Source organism: Artemia sp. Qi Xiang Cuo, chromosome 9 (assembly GCF_049724085.1).
Source record: "Artemia sp. Qi Xiang Cuo chromosome 9, ASM4972408v1, whole genome shotgun sequence".
Lineage (NCBI taxonomy): Eukaryota > Metazoa > Arthropoda > Branchiopoda > Anostraca > Artemiidae > Artemia > Artemia sp. Qi Xiang Cuo.
In genome coordinates this window covers 14926514-14949396 of record NC_142802.1, presented here as the reverse complement: position 1 = coordinate 14949396, position 22883 = coordinate 14926514, and the positions used below count along the sequence as shown (strand labels likewise).

Here is a 22883-nt window from a genome sequence, read left to right as displayed (position 1 = left end):
AACGGATTCCCAGGAGTTCTGAATCACCTTTTGCCAATGGCTTTAGTACTCAGATGAATAGACGGTTATACCTCCTCCCTATTTTTTGCCTCAATTCGTTACATTTCTGCCCATTAGTGAGAGGAATGAATCTAAGGTATTGACACATTAAATTTTCACTTGGGCGTCTCATACGGCCAAGCCTTCTGCTCTTCACAATGGCACAAAGTTATTACCGTGAAAGATTTTTCTATTTCAGCTTGAATCAGCAAACGCCCTCTGATAACATCAGTTTTAAGATGCGAAAGTCTTCAATAGCTGGAAAAAAAAACCTTAATGCAGCAAATATATATTTTTTTTAATTTGGGGGGGGGTGATTTTTTTAATTATTCCGATGGAAACACCAAAAAAGCATTTTTCCATTAAAGGTAATTATCAAAATCCAGGGAGCCCAATTCCCCCTCCCAATTGACACCACTGAAGCCAGGTACTTGGAAGAAATGGTTATTTTTGTCAAACGAAAACGATCAGGTACCTTCATTATATCAATTCCAGTTGGTATGTTTGATAGAAAAGAGAACAGACTTTTTCAAATGTTAAAGGAAAGTCCTTTGAAATCACCAAAAGGATAATAAAAGTATTTAGCTGTTGAAATTTTCGGATTGCTTTAAGAGCGCCTTCGAGCATGCCAAGATCACTTATCCGAAAAGCCCTATTACTGTGCTAAGTGTTTCACGAGACGTCAGGGGTCAGGAGGATAGCTACTTGAAATAGTGTGGATTAGTTTTCGGATAAATTACACCTGCAAATCCTAGAAGATGAAGGATAAGTGAAGGTAAGCGGCAGCATATGTAAACAAAATATTCAATCTTTTCAAAAATGAAAAATATGTACAAACCATGTGATGAAAACAAAAAAAGTCTTGAGTATCAGCGTCGGCTGGCCATCTCAAAGACAGGGTAAACAAATTTAGTTGCAGTCAAAACCTTATTTACAGAATTAGTTAATGACACATGAATTAATACTGTATCATTAACAAATGGTGTGGAAAAGAGGGACTAGCAGAAATCAATTCGCATAGAGGTGCTGAATTGGAAACATTCGCTTGTTAACATCTGAGCTGCTTATTTTCTGAGTAATCGCAAATTACGAGTCTAACATTTGAAGCCATTCGATACCTTACAAATTATTTTGCGAGCCTCAGCGTTGGCTGACTGTCCCAAAGACAAAGGGTCCATTAGGGAATTTTCCCGGCAGCACAAAAAACTCCAAAAGCTACCAAATTACTCAAAAGACATTTCATTAAAATCTGTGTATAGGCTGAGAGCGGTTATTAACTGCGCACTCAGTTCAAAAACCTACCGCGAGGCTAGTCTCACTTAAAGAAAATTATAATCTTTTAACAATTGTTAAGCAAAGCACTGTCTATTCTATGTAACTATAGCAGAAATAGTATGTCCCCTGTGTCGGCGGTTTCAAATACCTCAAATGACGTCTCCTTAGAGCTGATTATTTAGGTTTCCCTAGCAGTTATGCTAAAATGTTTTTAGGGACTTATTTTTCCTCAAGTTGAAAAGAAAATTCTGCTCTGTCTAATCGAAGAAAACAAATTCATAATGTCTAATCATACAAGTTTCACTAAATCTGAATATCTCTTTTTTTTTCTTAAGCAATTGGGATGCTCTAACTATTTGAGATGATTCTTATTTTAAAAAAAGGGGGGGTGGAGTTAATACCTTTTGATTCTAACGAAAATATTGAAATAAAATCGTAAGGAAGCAAATAACCCAAAAATTACTAGGATAAGGAACACTCGTAAAAAGTAACTATTTATTTTTCTTTAATCGCTTTGAATGCTTATGAAAACCTGAATGCTTCTGTTTTCGTTCTTGGATTTCCAGAAATTTCTTCTTGTTGTATCTGAAAAATAAATCACGTTAGTAATAAAAAGATTAAAACCTTGGAAAACGCCTGCCAGCAGAAGCTTTAAAAGTCAAAATATTGGGAGTTATAAAGGTGGTCAACCGCATATATCAACCGGTTTACTATTTTTACCAGCCAAGACATCCAGATTTTTTTACGATACTACGGAGGTATATTGAAAATCTACATCGTTTCTTAGGACACAAAAACAGAAATAAGGCAGCAACCTTAGAGACATTCCAAATTATGGAAGTTTGCCAGGTTCCATAATTTGGAGAATCAATGCAATAAGCGAGTAGGTGTACATCCACCTTTGGCTAGCAAAAGTGGTGGATTCTTCGAGAAGACGCGAAATAAAAGAGTACGATGACATGAAAGAAAAGGCAAATGGAACTCTCGAAAACATTCGCTGTCTCTTGTCTACTGGATAGTACTAGCAACATATCCTATGGGAATATAGCAGACGTGCGCTGACCAAGCTCTTTTTGACTTTCTTTGATCTTTCTATTCTTTTTGCTTCTGGGATTTTTTAATGTCTTAAGAAAGACGGGTTTAAAAGATCTGGATTGATTATTTCAGATTTTGGAAGTCTTCAAGTTTCCATCTCGTACAAAAAAGAGTTCTCATTTAAAAAAAACTTCTAGTTCCTGAGTTCTGAAACTGGAAGTACTGCCCAGATAGCTCTTAAATACACCACGCGTCCGTATTTTTCCAAGTCGCCGCATTATCAGGTTTTTTCAATTGTGAGTCATTCCTTATATTATCACTTTTTTTTGCTTATTGTGCGTGTGTGTGTGTGTCACTCCATGGATTATACTATTCTTTAGTCTGGGTGAAAAATAAATAATAATTTAATAATAATAATATAGTATTTAAGTGTAAGACAAAGTCGGATTTGAAGGATTTCAATTTCTCGTAAAAAGTGACAATTCATTATCGAAATAAATGGAACAGGAGTAAAATTGATATTATTAAGGGAGTAGAGACATACGGGAATTTAGTACAAGGAGGTGGCAATTCCATAAAGAAAATCGCCAAAAAGTTTGAAATTTCGATCCCCCCAGCGTACGTTTCAGCAAGCAGGGCGGAATAAATAAGGCAGAAGAAATGCAAAGTCACTGCGAATACATATATTTTCATATTCGTACTTTATAGTTTTTATTTATTTTATGAGCATTGATATTTTAGAAGAAGGATAAAAAGGATTGTCTTTTATTCACGACTTCATTTGCGAGTTTCCTCGCGGCCCCATGTGGCGAAAAATTGACAAATAAAGGCATTTAGTTCGTCCTTTCCAACCCTTAGTGCACACAGAGATCACAGCTTCGCTATATGACGAGAATAATATTGGATTCAAATAAGATATGGATTGTTGAAGAAAATAATTTCTTCCCGAAACAGCAGTTCACACCAAAAACACCCCAGATCAGAATAAATTAGTCAAGATTTAAGCCGGAGATATTTTCATTATCTACAGTCTTTAATAACATGTTATCTTCCTTGATCCTACTGAAAAGCGGGAAGAAAGATTACCTTTGGAAGTGAGCATCAGACATAAGTTCATCCACAAGCGTCTTCTTCCTTTCCTTCTTTGGTATCCTGCTACTATAATAGTCAACAGGACTATCAATAATTGTTCCAACCTGTAAAATATTTATTCGTTATTTTTTCTTCACCTCAGAGCCATGGGCACCCATAAGGGGGGGGGGCACCCGCCCCCTGGCTGAATGATGTTGCCTTATTTTTATTTTTTTGTTCTGAGATTTCTATTATATAGCATTAAAAGTACCAATTAGACAAGGTTTGCCCCCCCCCCTGGAATTCAGCTTATGGGCGCCCATGCTCAGAGCCTTTTTTCGTTGTTATTTTTGTGAGAAACTTGTTTTGAAATTTTCGAACGAAAAAATTGTGCAAGCTTGATAGAGATAATGAGAAAAACAATAATTGGTGGAAAAGTGCCAATAATTTCTGAAAAATATAAATGAAATGCAAAAAGTGCTCTGATATTTACCTCTTTAAAGAGGTTCACTCTTAAATCCTTCTTTCTTTTATAAAGGAAGGAATAAAATAATTTAGAGACGGAGCGACCACGCAGAATACCTGCCCATTTTGCTGCGAGGGATAGATTGGAGGATTAGAGATGTTTGATTTGGAAAGGGTTTCTCTTTTTTTGAGATTATTATTAGTCTGAACAGTTCGGAATGTGATTGCATAAGTGTGTGCATTCATATGAACACACACACATATGTGGTTTTTGTTTCCAAATAGTAGGAATGGGAAATGTAATTGATAGGCGTCCACAGTGCTACAAGGTTAATAAACCCCTCGCGAGTTTTACAATAAAACGCAGATACTACGTTTACAAAGATTACTGATCTTATCAGTGCTAGTATCAGACTTAGAGGTGTCATAAGGTAACTCCTAGCCTTTATATATTATTTAGAAAGGTTAGGAAACGTAGAATTTAGAAATTTTAGAAAGGGACTTATTCACAGCTGGAAAATAGTAATAATCATAATAAACAAGTAAAAAACAAGAAAAGAGGAAACAGAAAAAGGAAAAAGCGTCATGTCTTGGGTTGCATACTTTTCTGTTGCTCTCTCTATTCTTTCGTTTCCTTCCTTTCCTCTTCTTCTTTGCTGTTTTTTTTTATTTCAGAGAACAAAAACTGTTGATCGTAATTTAACGTTATAAGCTCGGAATGAATGAAAATGCCCCTTTTTTACAGGTCTCGCAGCCTTTTCTTTTTGCATGCCTTCTCTGGATGCGATACGATTTCTTCTTTTGCTTTTCATAAAAAGGATGTCTAGAAGACCTGGAAAGCTGTGGAATCCATTCTTCCGACTATCGTTAGTACATCAGGAGCCCCGCTACTAGATTGTCACTTTACAGACATCCAGCAATTCGTCGTCGTTCTTTACGAAAAATCAAGCGGCTTATCTGAAGTGAACGGTCTGCGGAAGGAGCTTTTCACAAAAAAACAGCCGGAATGGAAAGACTGCCTTCAACAGCGGCTGCTCTTGAGCAGCATACCAAACGCGCTTACTTGCAGGCCCAGATATGGGCATCATCGTGCTGTCCAGAACTTTTCCCACTGGATCCAAGTTTATACGGCTGGGTGAAGCATGATGGAAGCTAGGAGCTTTTCTGGACTAATCTTCCTGAGGCAGTGACAATTTGCAAAGAACTGCTCAAATGTGGCTGTAAAACAAAGTGCAAAAACAGGTGCAAATGTGCAAAAGCTTCTCTTAAATGCACAGATCGCTGCTCGTGCAAAGGTTGTGATAATCAGTACAATCAGTAGTGCACTTTTTGTAGCTTTAATTGTCAGAAGCCGATTTCGACCTGTATCCTGTCCATGAGAACCTCATTTTCTTTTATAGCAATCTTTATGATGAAACAAGTTGAAATTAGCCATTTCATTCCTATGATCCATGTAATTGTTTAACTTATTTGAAATGTCTGAAGTAGTTTAGTGTTCTAAATTTTATCTTCATAATGGTACGCTTTTTATGTCCAAAGTTTATTAAGTCAAGTTGCTTGAGTTTAATAAATGATTTTTTTTTTACTTAAAGCTTATTGAGGATATCTGAAACGGTAATTAATTACTTACAGCCAAAAACGTATGATCTCCTTCGGAATGTTATAGGGAAGGTATGAGTTCTTGTTAGAGTACGGATTAGAAACCATGGTTATGAAGCTGGTAAATCCTGAACCAAGAAACCGATCGCGAAAATAACCACATTTTAAACTCAGCCATCGCTCATTCTCAAAATTTCTGTTTTTTTCTTCACGCAGAAAAGCGCAAAGTAGCACGGAACCGCGGAGACAAATTTGAATTTGGGACTTAGTCAACTTTTCACATTATTTCATATAACATGTTCACCAGTTTCTATGCGATTAAGATGAAAAATACAGTCAGAAAGCGGAAATTACTCAGAAGTGCATGGAAAAAATGATGATAATTCAGTAACCAGGAGTTGGACGAAAAAAGTAAGCACATTTTAGGGATCAGGAGAGATAAATTAGTCAGAAACAACCCTCTGATCGGAAAAATTCCCTACTCTGAAAGTCAGCTTTTTTTTCCCGCGCGGAGAAACGCAAAAGGGCATGATAATCACGTCGGAAAATGTAGTTCTGCCCTCAGTCAGATTCTCCATATTTTTCTGCACATGTCGGCCAAATTTCATGCTTTTACCATAATATTCACAAACCTGACGCTTATGTACCTAACTATAAAGGGGTATAGAACACAACTCTGCTTAACTCCTGATTTGATACGAGACCAGTATTACTATATTGTACAGTATAGTAATACTGTTATGTACTTACTATACAGACGTACTTATTTACTACACTATACAGGAAAAGTATGTACTTACTATACAGATTCATCATATTCGGGTTTACTTTAGCAAATAAATGTTTATTATAACATAGCACATATTAACGTTGATAGCCTACTTCTGTCTCAATTAGTGTTTTGTGCTGTGAGTTTTTTCTTTTGTCAATCAAATCCCAGGAAAAATCATATCAGCAACGACCAGATTCATGGTCGCACAGGAAAACCAGAAATCACCTCCGTTATGAGACAACGAAGATGGCTAAACCTTGAACATATTATCCACATGCCAGATCATAGTCTACCTAACATAGAGTGAGAGAATATCTACGCAGCAGCCAACTTAGGGAAATATTGGAATTAAATCACTAACGCCCTCTATACCTCTGGAGGAACTAAGACTTAAGGCATGGAGTCAGAGTTATTTATACCAGAATACAATTGTTTTAATCAATTAATAGAGTTGACTATTTGAATCGTTTACGTAAAAAGCGAGCTTTCATTAATATATGAAATAGATAGCACTGCAGTTTTTGCAATAAATATTACGTTGTTAACACGCCAGATCCCTCTAATTCTTGTGGTTTTTCGAATTTCCATAATTTGTAAATTATTACTTAATTTTCAAATTCTGAACAAATCCGTCCCTCCTACCCACCTCACAGTAAATTCTTAACAATTAAAAAGGACATATGCTTTTTGCATACTATTACAAAACATGATGATTAAACCTGAGTTTAAAAAACGTCTTTTTGAGTCATAACTTGAGCTTTTCTGCTTTATATTTGGATTTTGATCTTTTCCGTCGCCGTCGCCGTGAGCATAAGTTCGTTCAATTAACCTGAATGAGTTGTTTTCCTCCGTTTTAGGAAAAAGAAACTTGAAACAAAACACTACTAGAAGTGACATAGCCCCCACTCTCCCTAAACGGTAACAACTCGATGGGTGTGATATAAGGAATGAAATCGAACCAGAAGATATTCTTGAAAGAAAGGAAAAGGCAGGTAAACTGGAAGTGACTCAAACGATTCCAATAAATAAAAGTTTTCAGCAAGTGGCGAAGTAAAAAATTTTATATTGCAGTACTTATTTCAGAAATGTGTTGAGACAATGTTTCTCGATAGAATATACCGAATCTTGAAATCGTAATCAAAAGGAACTTTATCAAAAGGAATAAAGAAAAATTTAAATGAAAAGGAACTTAAAAAATCAAAACCGAAAGAACTTGAAAAAGAAACAACCAAAAAACAACAGATCTTCCTACAAAATAGAAACTTGATATACATAAATAATGAAATCATACCTGAAAATATTTTGGAAGAGCTTTCATGTCGTTCTTCTTGTAGAATCTTTTTGGGTCCAGAATAGATCGCATTTGAATAATCTCTAAATCATTTTTCTTTTCCTCAGTCATTTCTGTTGCAGGCAAGTTGAACCATTTTTGTCCCTTGGTCTTTTCCTTTTCCTTCTATATATAAACAAATATAAATAGATTTACAAACACAAATATATATAAATAAAATAATACGTATAAAATAAAATTTATACTTTATGCACATAAAATAGATATAAAATAAATCCAAAAAAATAAATTTATATTTACATACATTAATAAATTATATATATATATATATATATATATAGGTATATAATATATATATGTGTATATATATATATATATATATATATATATATATATATATATATATATATATATATATATATATATATATATATAGACTTTAAAGCAGCGACTGATAGAAGTTTTGAGATGGCCATTTGTTGTCCTAGAAACTACGAAAACAGCTCATTCGATTATAAATTGAAAGGGCTAGTGCCCTTTGTAATAGTCGAAAGTGGTTGGAGGGCAACTAACCCCTCCTCCTGCACCCACCATTTCCCCAAACACATCCAATGAAAATTTTCAGATAGCCATTTTGTTCAACATAATTGAGAGGTCTAAAAATTATGTCTTTGAAGATGGCAACCCCCCACAGCCCTCAGAGCAAGGGTTCTAAGTTATGCCCTGTGGACATATAAGGTATATATAGAAAGGATGATTGTATAAACATCGGAGGGGGCTCATTGGATTGGTAATCAGAAGTTCTAGTGCTTGTTTTAAGATTCAGAGTGATTGGAGGGTGGATAACCCCCCCCCCCCGCTACATCACGTATTTTCCCGAAATGCGTCTGAAAATTTTTTTTAAGATGACCATTTGCGGTCGTAGCCCCCATACCTTCTCAAGACCAGAACCCAATTTTCGCTTTACTGAAACCAAAATACATTTGAAATTTTTTCACTTTTCTTGCTTTCATAAATAAAAATTATCAAAACCTTAAGGAATAAATATCAGTATTTATCAATTAAACTGACTGACAATCCATAGTCATTTTTTTATTTTTTTTTTTTTTTTTTAGTAGAGCAGTTCAGTAGTTGTTTTTTTTTCAGTAGTTGTATTCTGGTCTTGAGAAGGTATGGGGGTTATCACCTTGACTCTTGTTAATTTTTGTACGTTTTGAGTTTGATTCGGCTATTTATTGTAATTTATGTTCGTTTGGAGCTTCATTTATTTATTGACAGTGATTTGTGGTAGTTTACGCATGGAAGATTATTTGACTTTATTTTTGCTCATTCTTGGCCTAATGGAGCTCTTTACTTTTCATTGAAAAACTTGTTTTGTGGAAAAAGTTATTAAAATTAATTAGTCATAAAGCCAAAATACTCACCTAGATTATATTTTATTCACCGTATTCAAAATTCTTATTAATAACAGTTCAAATAGAGATAAAACCTTTTATTAGACAGTGAAACAACAATAAAAAATACTGGATATTTCAATCACATATACAGTGACCATCATCACGAGATATAATAAAATAAAGCAAATAAAACAAACGAAATATATTCAAAATAAAATAATTACATATTATTTAGTGCTCGTATCTTTTTCAACGCAATACTGGAAGCAACCCTTCTTGTCTACCTGTTTTCCGGTTCATTAGCTTTATTTGAATAAGCAGGTGGGCATAGGTCAAAAGCATTGGGCGAAATGAACCTTACTTTATCTGACCTCAGTAAATTATCGTAAATTGAATTTAAGCCAAATGCACCGGCATCTCTATTCAAATCTAGGTTGTTGAATAAAATGTTCTTTATTTCGATTGTTTCCCTGAAAATCTGCTTTAGACCCTGGTCCGAAAATCTGCTTTAGACCCTGGCTTCCTTAGAAATGTCCAGAAACTTTTTTCTTCTTTTCGAAAAGTCAATCAATCTGGGTAATGGTTACTTATTACTATTTCTTTCAGAAAAGATAACTCCTCCTAAATAAATTTCGGAGATCATATACTGAAACACGGTCAGTTAAGATCAAACCAATTTTTACTTGGCAAGCATGACAAGAGAAAAAAAAAATCTATTGTCGTTAGTCGGTTTTCTGTAAATTTCAAAGTCCAGACTATTTTCATTCTTCAAAGAAGAACATCAAGAAAAGGAAGTTTCCCGTCCTCTTCGAAATCAAAACTTTTAAATATCCAAGGAAACTGAAGAATAATATTAGAATAAGAAGAATATTAAAATAATTGTGTTAGAGAATCACAGCAGCAACTCTATAAGAAAATTAAAATAGATTTTCTTGTGAATTATTATTCCTTCTAATCAGCAGTTGTACCATACCAATCTTGCTCAACTCATCCTCAGTGCTATACTGTGGTGTTTCTCCTCCCCATAGTATAGTGCAGACGGTTTGATATCATTCTATTTTCCCTTCTTATTTTAATTTTGCTTTTTTTTGTTTAAAGCTTTTTCCAATAGGCAATGTTTAGAAGTCCTCCAAAAAAAAAGTCCCACCAGATCCCATATCAAGTTCTAGTGAAAGTGTCAAAGTGAAAGATACTCGTCGTTGCTAGTCAAGCACGCTATCTCAAACTTCAAATGATAGCTCCAATTTGGAGAATAGGACAATGATAAGTGTAGGGGATAATTTAACCATAAATGATGATACGTAGTTTCAAGAGGTTCTTTGTAGAAGCTTTAAAAAAAAGAAAAAAATATCCCCAACCAAAAGCATTTCCCCTCTCCCAGCCCAAGATCCTCCCTCCAAAAACTTAGGAATTTACCTTAAAATTACTCCTACTACCCCCTTTGAAATAAAAATGATCACTGCAACAAGAGTTGCAATTTTTAAATTACTAAAATCAATGTTCTCTCTTAATATTAACTATGATAGATCTTTGCTAATAGCTGTAGAAGATCGGAAATTGCCAGATACAATAATTAACCTAAAATCTCTTCTGAATACCCCAATTATTGCATCTAATTTGATCCTAAAAAAATCACCAATCAAAAATGAAGTTTATAATGATCCCCCAGAGATATCTACTCAGGAGTTAAAAGAAGGGCTCTCAAATAGGGCTGGAAACACAATCCCAGTTGATGATGTTACCCAACTTGGCAAACCTAACTCTAATGGCTTAAAACGAGTAGATCCTGCTTATTTACACTGAAGGAAAAACTCAATACTCCGGAAAAAATGTTCCTATTTGGACAAATAAAATCACACAAAGAGTTCAACTCTTACACTATTCAAGACCATAAAGGTCACGAACTTGGACACCCGACAAATAACTGCAATGAAATTTTCCGAGAGTGTAGTTCTTGTAAATCATTCCTCCCTAAAGACCTGCAAACTTACATCAACACTCAGTCTCAAGGCATCAATTGCAAAAGCCCATATGAATCTATAAATAAATCATTATGCCCTGCATACAAAAAAAGAGCTCTAACGCTCCAAATATCAATAAAGAAGGCCATCCTATACCCCTTTGCAGCAATGGAAGCAAATGCTGCCACACAATAGCAAATAAAGCCTGCAGTGAAACCAACTAAAACCTCCCCGTCACACGCCCCCCCTGCACCAAGCACCCCCGATAAAACACCATCTTCTAAGCTCCCCAGCTGAAAGCCCCATCAGAAGGAATCGCCGAGCCACCAAGCCACCTTGTCCGGTGAGAAGAGGTCAGCCTGGCCCCCTCCCAAGAAGAAACAAACCAGAAACACTACCAGGAATTAATCCCTTAACCGACAAACAGGATGCACAACCAAAAATGCAATCCCCAAATATATGCTTATTCATTCTAAACTGTAATGCAGTTCAGGCCATGAACATACATCGACTACAAAAAACAAAAATCATTGCAGAATTGGCAAAAATCTACATCCCAGATGATATGCTCATTCAAGCAAAAAAAGATCTTGCTTTACTTTTAACAAAGCTGAACATTGATACACAGTCATATTGATATTGATACAGTCACAACATATATCAATACTCCAATGGAATGTAAGATCACTCACAGAAAATAAGCTAAATGAACTAATATCTTTTATGAATAATAATTCCATTAATATTGCTTACCTCCAGGAAACTCATTTAACCCAAAATCAACAAATTAAGTCTCTGGGATATACTATCCTCAGAAAGGATAGATCTTCAGAGAGAAAAGGAGGTGGGATAGCTTTATTAGTTAAAAATAATATAAAATTTTGTGGCATCAATTTTCCAGATTTTGCAAATGATGTGGACGCAATTGGTATCAGTGTTTGGCTGAATAATTTAAAAGCCTAAATAATAAGCTTTTATAACCCTAGTGGCCAAACTACAGATGCCAAGGATTTCTATAATTATATAAATAATTCTAATATGTTAAAAAATATCATTATTCGTGGAGATTTCAATGCCCAGAGCCTTTTGTGGGGGAATAAACCAGCAAATAAAGCTGGTAAATTCATAGAGCATATGACTTCAAATAATAATAAATCAGCTGTTGCTACCCCTCCAAACGTGAAAACATATTTCAACCCCAAAAGTGGCAAATTATCCACAATTGACCTACAAATTGTGTCATTAATTTTTTTGAGTAAAATTTACATCGATAAAACTGATAGTCTATGTACTGACCACTTGGTTATAGTTTGCTACCTAAATGAACCTGCTGAAACTTCATCTCATGCCTCCAAATACATCAACAGTAAAGCAAATTGGTCTATGTCCAAAATTAGCTAAATGATGAAATTACAAGTTTCACCCAAATTTCATGCATTTCTAAGACAACAGTTGACACACATGCTGAAGCCTTGACATCTTTACTAATAAATACAGCTAATCATGCTATCCCCAGGACAACACCAAGGAAAACATTCCCTAAACAAATTCCTAAAGCATGGTGGACAAATGAGTGCCTAAATAAATGGAGAATAAAAGAGGCAGCTAGGACAGAATTCATAAAAAACCATCAACTACTACATATTTAAAAAAATTACAAGCAGAATCTAATCTAAAAAGGATTATAATAGATGCTAAATATAAATACTGGAATAATTTTGCAAATAATCTCTCCAGAGAAACACATGAGCCAATTATACATAAAGTCATAAGCCACATCTGTGGGAAAAAGACTTCCCCCAACCCACTCCTGTATGAGCTTATACATAATAATACCCATTATGACAATAATAATGAAAAAGCTAACCTATTTGCAACTCTTTTTGTTAATAAGCTAACATCAAATAGTCAAAGCAAACTGTCCCCAATTCCTATGAACCCAAGTTACCATCCACGCCCAGGATCCGAGTACATAACTAATCCATTTTCAATCCAGGAATTGAATAATGCAATACATCATATTAAAACCAAAACTAGCGGCAGCTATGACAATATACACCCTACATGGATAAAGAATCTCACACCTTCATACAAACAAGAACTGCTAAATTGTTAGAATCACGCTTGGGCATCTTCTATGTTCCCCAATATATGGAAATGTTCATCCCTCCTACCAATCCTAAAGAAAAATAAACCCAAAGATAACCCAGAGTCTTATAGGCCCATAATGATTACTCCTGTGATGGGGAAAATAATAGAGAAAATGATCTATCACAGACTCCTCTGGTTTGTTGAAAAAAACAATATCACACTCAAACTGGATTCAGGAAACACCACTCCTCAACAGATGCATTCATTTTTCTAAAAAATGGAAACAATGAATCTTTCTAAAAAAATAATGTCCTAGTAGCAGCTTTCCTAGATTTTGAAGGGGCATATGACAATGTGAACTACCAAATCCTTTTAAACAAACTTGTAAACCTTGGAGTATCCCCTAAGCTAGTATCTTTTATTAAATCTTTCATAGAATTGCGAAGTTTCATCGTTTGTGTTGGTTCAGCCTCTTCACCCCAAAAGACAATAACCAAAGGCCTACCTCAGAGAGCAGTCCTCAGTTGCCTCCTATTTGCCCTATATCTCTGGGACATGAGCCTACCCCACACAAATCTACAATATGCTGATGATCTGGTGCTATGGTCATCTGGCAACACCTTTCAGATACCACAGTCAAATATACAAAAGTCACTTTTCCAGTTTGAAAAATTCTCTCAACATTCAGATTTACCCATTGCACCCACCAAGTCAAAAATAATCCAATTTCACCGGAAGCGAAACCATGTTAATGCAAAACTAACTCTAAATAAAATAACTATTCCAGAAGATAATCATATTAATTACCTAGGTCTAATGCTTGACCAAAAACTTAATTTCCACATCCACATATCAAACACAATAAAAAAATTCTGTAGAAAAATAATTATACTAAAAAGACTTCTTTCCACACCCTGGGGCCGTAAGGAGAAAACCTTAATCCAGTTTTATAAATCACATATAAGACCCCATATTGACTATGGGCTCATCGTCTATGGTGCATGTGCAAAGACCCAGATGCAAAAAATTGAAACAAAACAAAATGATATAATGCGTCTCATATTTGGTCTTAGGAAACCCACAAGCACCAAGTTTCTGCTCATGGAGAGTGGATTAACAACAATAAGGGAGAGACTTAGCTTTCTATCGACAAAGCACCTGTCAAAAATTGGATCACATGGCTCACACACACTACATAAGCGTTTAAGACAAACAGCCCTGCTTAGAAGCGTTGACAATGAGTATGTCCATACCAAGAAAAACTTTCCTATATACGCCACGCTTCTTGCAACACCGGCCCCCTGATCCCCCCCCCATGGCCTTGGTCCAGTTCCATTATAAATACTGAATTCTCAAAGTAGACCAAATATTTAACCCCCATTGCTTTTGTCCAGAAAAAAATTGCAGAAGTTAATACAATCACCTATAAAAATCACTTCCAAATATTTGTTGATGGGTCAAAAATGAATGAGAAGGTTGCAAGTGGTGTTTTCCTTCCTCACCTGAAAATTGCAATGGGCGAGAGATTATATAATAATTTATCTATAATGTCTGCTGAGTTAAATGCCGTAATCATGGCATTAGAACACCTTAAGGAAAACCAACCTTTGATTGCAAATTCAAATAATATTATCATATATTCCGACTCTCTATCAAGCCTTGAGTTGCTGGTCTCAGCTCCTCAATATAAGTTGGACATTGACACTTATCATTGTCTCAGTACTATAGATAATCTTGCTTCAAGTGGCATAAAAACTTATTTTCAGTACATTCCTAGCCACTCTGGCATAAGTGGTAATCATCAGGTTGATGAAATAGCAAAAAATGCTATAAATATTGACCAGCCAAGTGGGAGACCAATCCCAATTAGAGATATTTACCGATGGAGGCTATCAGATATTAATTTTAATAAGATTAATCCTATTCTTTCCCCCTTTCCCAATAAGTATCTTTCTAAAGTTTATCATAGAATTCGTTCTGGAACAAATGGACTAAATTTCCTTGCATTCTCGTATAAGTTTTCTAATTCAAGTGGTTCAATTCCCCTGTCCCCTCATTGTAGGCATTGTAATATGAATAATTTAACAATTGACCATTATCAATTTGAATGTAATATACTGACGTCTGCACAACATACTTTGCTTTGTAAACTGCTAAAATGCTTCAAACACCACAAAATCTCACTATCAGCCAAGACCCTAGCCAACTATACCTGCACACAGAGCACAGAAACCGATATCTATCATCTTATATTTGAACTCCTTGAGTCAAAAGATCTACTGAAAGATATCTGAGAATATCTAATAAATAAGAGACGACCAAGCCAGTAGCTCTGCAGCCCACAGAGTGAAGCAAAGAGAAAAGAGCTAAATAGTACTAACTGAATAGCCCGTCTGCTGTGAATTAGAAGAAGAAGAAGATTCTAATTAAGCAGCAAAATTTAAATCAGCCCCCAAAAACTTAAAATATTCCGAAAAACCTTTTAATACCTCCTCTCCACGTTTCTATACTGAAATTATATCATTCATATACCAGCCCCAGAAATTATGTTTTAAGAAATATGAATCTTACGTTATTGTTTCTATATTTTCAATATAAATATCTGCTAATGATTGATTTAAGGATGCCCCCATAGGTAAACCAATTCCCTGTTCAATAATTTTCTTTCTGAATTGATAAAAATAAGAGAACATGCTCCACAATCTTACTAAATTCATAATTACAAGGACTTCCAAATTTCTTAATGACTTTCTTTCAAGAAGAACTTCAGCTGCTTTCACATCAATATTTGTAAACATTGACATGATGCCAAAACTTGAGATCAACAAACTTGAAGAAATTTTCGCTTCTTTAAACACTAAACTAATTCTGAAGTGTTCTTAATATAAGAGATTTATGTAGACCAAAGTGGTTTCGTCTACCACTTTGATCTAGACACTAACAACTTGGTTGGTCTAGACACTAACAACTTGCTTAGAAGACTTGTTGGTGACTTTGTACTAGATAAAATTGGTTGTAACGGCAGATTTGGATTTTGGATCTTAGGAAGTCCATATAGTTTAGGGCACAAGGAACTGCATGGTTAACATTTATAACAAAGTCGAGGTTTAATTCTTCCTTCGTCTTTTTAAACACTTAAACTCATTTTTTAAACTTATTTGTACATGATTCTGTTGTATCATAACAAAAGCCTTTTGTAGGTTTTTCTTCCTTTAATGAAGTCCTTAATTTTGATTCATAGTCCTCAGTATCCATCACTACTAAAGTTGAAAAAAATAAGAGCACTAAATAATATGTAATTTGTTCATTTTGTATATATATATTTTTGGTTTTATTTGCTTTACTTCTGCTGATGATATTTTTTTTATATCTGCTGATGATGGTCACTGTATGCAAAGAAGAAAGTTTATTGGGAGGGAAAGGTTTAAGGCTGGTCCTTATTTTTGTCCTATGTGTGGAGGTTTAGATAAGAGCATATATCATTTGATGTGTGAATGTGAGGAGCTGAGTGATTGGAGACCAGAAGTGCTTGGTAGGGAGATTATGATTTTGAGTGGTTGGTGAATTTGTGTGCGGATGAGTGTTTTATGGGTATCAGAAGCTTGGCAGGATTCCTTTGTCTCGCAATGAATATTGGAGTAGATTTCTGTAGGATTATTTTAGGATTTGTGCAATTTCTTTGGAATTGTTCTTTATTTGTATTTTTTACCATGGCCTATGGGCTTTTAGCAATAACAAATTTTACTCTTTGTATGATTGAAATATCTAGTATTTTTTGAATTGTTTTTCACTGTCTAATAAAATAATTTATCCCTATTTGAACTGTTATTCATTGTCATGGAAAGGTAATATAGCCTTTGAAAATACCTATATTCAAAATTCTTATATTTCATATGATGGGAAGGTATTGTGGTCTTTGTTATTATTAAACTCAAAGTTAATAGCACATTTTCAATCAATAGCTTTACATCAAGTGAATTGCCTTTACATTTGATAGAGAATAGAAAATGTCTTGAAAACAAACCTTTTTATCCAGCAACTTCTTTCTTTTACTGACTTCAAGAGGCTCTATAGTCTTTATTTTTTGAAGATTTTCGCCTTCCAGCTTCTTGAGTATAGAAGACATCCTTTTTCCTGAGAAAGAATCCACACCATCTTTCAAGTATGATGTCACTGTTTCAGGTATATGTATTTCACTAGCTAATTTGAGACTAAAATAAAAGGACTAAAATAGCCCATGAACAATATATTTTCTCAACATAAGACTTATCATATCATAAGGTTATGACTTAAAGCAAATCTTGAAAATAATGTAAATAAAATCTATTTCATGGAAATTAAACAAACTGACTTGTTCTAGTGGCATTTCTAGCCCTTAATATACTGGACTTTATTATCAATTGATATCTGCTTCAGCATAGAAGAGAACAAGAACTTCATGCATGTATTAGCTATCTAAAAGAATCTAAGAAATCTGTCTTTCTCCAAACATAAGACCTCCAACCATTCTAAAATGATTCTTGAGAGAAGATGAGACCAGAATTGAGAATCTACCCTTCCTTGCCTATGTGTCCTAAGCTTGAAGTTGAACGTTTCTTGCCTCCCCATATTTTAAAAAAGACATAAAAGTTCTTGAAGATATGCAGAGACATGTTACCAAAGCAATATCTGGCATGCAGGAGCTTTTCTACCCAGCAAGAGTATCAAAGCTGAATCTCCCTACACTTGTTTACAGGAGAAATAGAGGGGATGTCATTTTAGCCTACAAGTTAATGAAAGCTAGTACTCTCCCTGCATTATTCCCTACTGTTGGTCCCAACTCAAGAACTAGATATCATCACCTGAAACTTGTCAAAAAGTCTACCATATCTAGAGTCCGCACTCAATCATGAATTGTCAACAGTTGGAACAAACTATCTAATGAAACAGTTACTGCTGAATCCATTATTGTTTTCAAATGAAGGTTGGATGCTGAGTGGTCCTCCAGAGAGTGTAAACTCAATTGGGATGCTACTGATCATGCAACAGCACCTGGTCACAAAAAAAATTTGAATACAACTCCAGTCATCATTCTGGAGCTCTACAGGAAGAAATCCTTAGATTGCTCCTAGCTGCAATTTAAGGTAATTTAAGGTAATGTGGTTGTTTGACACTGGGCAAAGCCTCAACGATCCCTATGGAGCTAGTGTACACAGCTAAATAAAGTGGGTTATTTAAGCTATTTGGACATTGCACATACAATTCATACAACATGCGCAAGACACTTGTGCCATCTTAAAATAAAGCCCCCCTTGGAAATAGCAAAGGACTATCCACTCCCTAATATAGATTGATTGCATCAATATCAGATGTCAGGGGATTTCTCATACAGCTTTAGTAATAACAAGAAGCTGTCATTAAATTAGCTCCCACCCCAGTGTCATGCACAAAAAGAAAAGGTTGAGGCAAGCTGGCATCTAACACCCTCTATCAAAGGGGTGTAGTTTACTATTCGGCAGGGGGTTGCCCCCCCCTCAGCTAAAATTTGATGTCTTCAAAAATCTTGTCCAAACTAAGATAGGCCTACATAATTAAAGCATCCACACCAACAGGTCAGTTTTCTTTAGTATACCTTCACCTTTATTGTACTATATGGCTCATTTTTCATTTTCAATTTATTTTTGAAAAACGGTTCCTACTATGCCCCCCCCCCAAAGGATTTTGACAAAATTATGCCTCTGTAATGCTGTAGAGATGTCGTTATTCCAAAGTTTTAAGAACCAGTCTTGAGGTGCATTGTTCCATGAACAAAAGTGAAATTTGTGATCTGGAAGACCATACTTAATTTTCTATTCCAAGTATTTCGTACGTTTTTCTCTCCAATCCATTTTTGCTGTTTCTATCCCTTGCTGTTATTTTTCAACCAAAAGCTAGAGTTTACTGTTGCTAAATTAGTCAGGACTAAGCTACTGACTAAGAAAAGGAGCAAATTCAGGTAATAACCCTGACAGAACAAACTTTTGCTTGTTTTTAGGGTTCTCAATTAAAAAGATCTTATTCAGGACTGATATTAATGCATACCATTGAAATTCAATGTGATAAAGCCTATTGATGGCTCAGAAAGTATTGCCATTTGCCATAACCAAAAGTGTCTCTTTTTGACGCTTTGTGTCAAAAAGAGAAAAAAAGGACATTTTGTTATTTTTTTTTTTTACACTTCCTTGTGGAAGTTTGTCTTTAGTCAATCAATATTGCTCAGAAACAAACAGTGGCAATTCAAAATGGCATCTATTATTTGTCAATAACCTTTAGAAAATCAGATCTTGGTGTTGGAGGTAAATCTTTTTTGAGCTCACTAATAAATAGTTCAAATGAATTTATAGCACTTTTTAGTTGGATTCGGCAGCTTTTGGCTGTATTTTTAGGGGAATCCTGCTTGGCAGATAAATTGCTTCCACATTTTAAGTAATAAAAAAAAACAATATTTTTTTTATAGAGGAGCAAAAATGTTTTTTCCCAGTTAGTATCTGATTTTTACTCTTTGTGTTTTTACAGACTATACCTATACACACACACACACACACAAAGGGGTTGGGTAGCTCACTCCCAAGATTGGTCAGAATGAAACAAAAAAAATTAATTTCAAAAATATCATCTAGTATTTATTTATTTATATTTTTTTTTGCAAGTACAACCACCCTAAAAAAATCCTCTAAAATCTGCTGAAGGCCTAAATCTATGCATGTTTATCCAATTCCAATTATGCTGGTTTAAAAGAATGTTGAAAAAAGTAATATTAAGTATAGTTATGGCTTTACCCTTTGATATTCTGGTTCTTGTAAACTTCAATTTCACCTTTCTCTTCATTTTCTGAAAAAAAAAATGTTTCAATGAGAAGAAGACAACATAGGATATTCACCAATCTGTATGGACATAGCTGCTATTGAATCTATTTGAAAGCATGTAAAAAACAACAACACAAAAATAGGTGTAACACTTGACCTTGTGATATAAACCAACTTCTTCTTGCCTGCTTGTTTTGGATTATCCTTGTAATTTAAGTCTTGCTAGTCATATTTGAATTGTGCTTAAATTGCAACAGTTAATAAGGAAACAAAAAGGAATATGGAAGCTTATATTCAACAGCTGGGAGAAAAAAGAACTTTTGGTCAAACAATGGCTTAATCATTACCCCTTTATTAAAAAATTTGGATAAAAATACACTTTTTCTGTCTTAATCTCCCCTCTCTTATCTAGGAAAAGTCCTTTTGCCCTCCTCCTTTTAAGGGTTAGACCTTTGTACACTTATGAATATTATGATTCTGTAAGTAAAGCCTATACCCAACATGCTTTTAGTTTTTAATTAGAAGTCCAATGTAGGACATAATTGTTGTATCCAGCAAAATAACCTTTTATTGAAATTGAAAAAAGAGATAATAAACAGCAAGATAATTTTAATTACAAAAGAAAAATAAAAAAAGAAACAAACTGTTTCCTTTAGTCCTATTGGCATTTAAAAAAAAAAACATGTGCCCTTCTGTCAGCAATTATCTGATCTAGCATGATTTCCCAACAGGCTTATGTAGGAAAAACAGCCAGAAATCACCAAAGTCTGCATCTAAAAAGAAATAAGATAAAACCCTACTCAAGAGAATTATCCAAATAAAAAAAAATATAAGTTCTTTACAAACACAAAATAAGAATAAATGACCAACTGTTGTCTAAATAATAGAATTCATAAAAAAAAACTATATTGAATTGACAGCTTAAAAAACAAAAAAAAACAGCTTAAATAATTGATAAAATATTGCAGAAAAAGACACAGCTTGTAAGTGTTAATTTGATTATAAAACTACAAAGAGTAACAAGATAGTCCACTAAACAAGCTTATATATCAGTTGATTATAGAGTTCATTTTACTCCCACCCTGATGGATAAATTTACAGCCTAAAATAAATTTATCTTGGGAAGTAGTTGAGTTAGGTGGACTAAACTTTCAGGAATTCATCCAGGGCCTTAATGACCCTTCAGAAAGTAATCTGGAGTACCTACATCCATGACTTCCCTCTCTAAAAGCCACTGGCCTTTTAAAACCTTATGTCATAAAGATAAAATCTTGGGAAATAGTTCTACTGCTGAAATGAGACAAAAAGAAAGTGTTTTGAGCCTTATACCTTTGCTCAATTCTGATTTATAAGCCTTCAAAGGTTTTTCTTGTGTTCATGAAAAAGCCTTAATTTGCCTTAAAACTGTACTGGAATAATTGAAAATGAATTTTCAAAAATTAAAGCCAACAAAAAACGAAATGAAAACCCAAAATCAAAGTAAAACATTTCTTTTCAAGCTTATACAAGTAGATTGGTATCTATGGAAGCTTTCAAGCCCCAGAAACAAGGAAAAGGTAGAGATAGTAGCTTGACAATACCTTCTTAAGGTATATTTTAGGCCATGGATTTATCATTAGAAATTTCATTCACCTAACTCAACTACTTTCCAAGATAGCTAATAGCTCAACACCTAGAACTTTACCCAAATTAGGAAGGTGTGGAGATAGGAGCTTGAGAGCTCTTTTCTGTGTGTAAACCTTATAATTCAGGATTGTGTAATGAGGTTTAAAAACACTTCCTTTATTTCTTGGTCTAGCTGTACAACTATTTGTCAAGGTTTTACTTTTGTCACACAAAGACTATAAAAGGTCAGTGCCTTTTCCAGGGGGAATGGCTTGAGCTAAGTATTTCAAAATGACTTCTCAGGAGAGCACTAAGGCTATGGATTCATTTATAAGAATTTCATACACAATCATCAAGTAGTTTCCTAGGGTTTTAGGGGCAAATTTTGTTTCTGATGTAAATGGGAAGTAAGTTTAAACTTTACCCCCACCACCCACCCCCCCCCTAATGTAGAAATATATACCCTGAATTGGAATATATAGGGGGGGCTGAAATTCATTTCTGATAGAAATGATTATTATATTTGTAATCAGCATAAAAAAAGGCATCAAGTGGTATACTCATGGTAAAGTTCTACCAAATCATATTATTGACTTACGCATGAAGTGAATATACCACTTGATGCCTTTTTTATGCTGATTATAAATATAGTAATCATTTCTATCGGAAATGACTTTCAGCCCCCCCCCTATATATGCCAATTCAGGGTATATAATTCTACAACCTAACCTAGCCCTGAATTGGCATATATAAAGGGGGGGGCTGAAATTCATTTCCAATAGAAATAATTATTATATTTGTAATCAGCATAAAAAAAAGGCATCAAATGGTGTATTCACTTTATTCCTAACTCAATAATATGATTTGGTAGAACTTTACCATATTCACTTTATGCATAAGTCAATAATATGATTTGGTAGATATTTACCCAATTTTGCTGCACTTAATTTAAGCAGAAGATTCATTTTGCAAGGTTTCACTTCTATAACACACAGATTTTTAAAGGTCACCAAAGGTCAGGACCCTCCAGAGGGAGAAGGAGTGGAGATAAGTACTTCAAAATACCTTCCCAGGACATACTTTAGCCTGTAGACCCATCCATGAAAGTTTTATTTTCCTAACCCAACCCCTTTCCAGGATAGTCAAAAGTAGCTAAAGTAGAATTTTACCCAAATTTTCCGTATATTAGGCTATGAAGTAAAAATTGTTTGCTTAACATGTTTCCTTCTCAAACTGATTTAAACTATAGCCTGACCACAAATAAAAGAAAGAATAAGTAAATAAACCTTCATCAGAAGAACCACTGTCCAATGATATTGGATAATAATTCATAATTGTCAATGACCAACGAAAAATATCCAAAATATATAGGCTAGGAAGATTTGTTGATTTTTCTTCAAAATTTGATTTATTCTGCGCCTTCTACAACTACAACTAGAAGAATGGCGACGGGATTGA

At 34.5% G+C, this 22883-nt stretch overlaps 1 protein-coding gene across 1 annotated transcript; it reads right to left on the bottom strand.

Moving 5' to 3' along the window:
- Positions 1-1748: 1748 nt before the first annotated feature.
- LOC148948349 (deoxynucleotidyltransferase terminal-interacting protein 2) lies at positions 1749-22868 on the bottom strand. Its single transcript, XM_089093893.1, has 6 exons — positions 22712-22868; positions 19794-19845; positions 17021-17207; positions 7548-7712; positions 3436-3545; positions 1749-1899 (listed from the first exon to the last, which is right to left on the bottom strand). Exons 1-6 carry the CDS (start codon positions 22755-22757, stop codon positions 1806-1808), a joined length of 654 nt encoding a protein of 217 aa, XP_088950019.1. The 5' UTR covers positions 22758-22868; the 3' UTR covers positions 1749-1805.
- Positions 22869-22883: the final 15 nt, after the last annotated feature.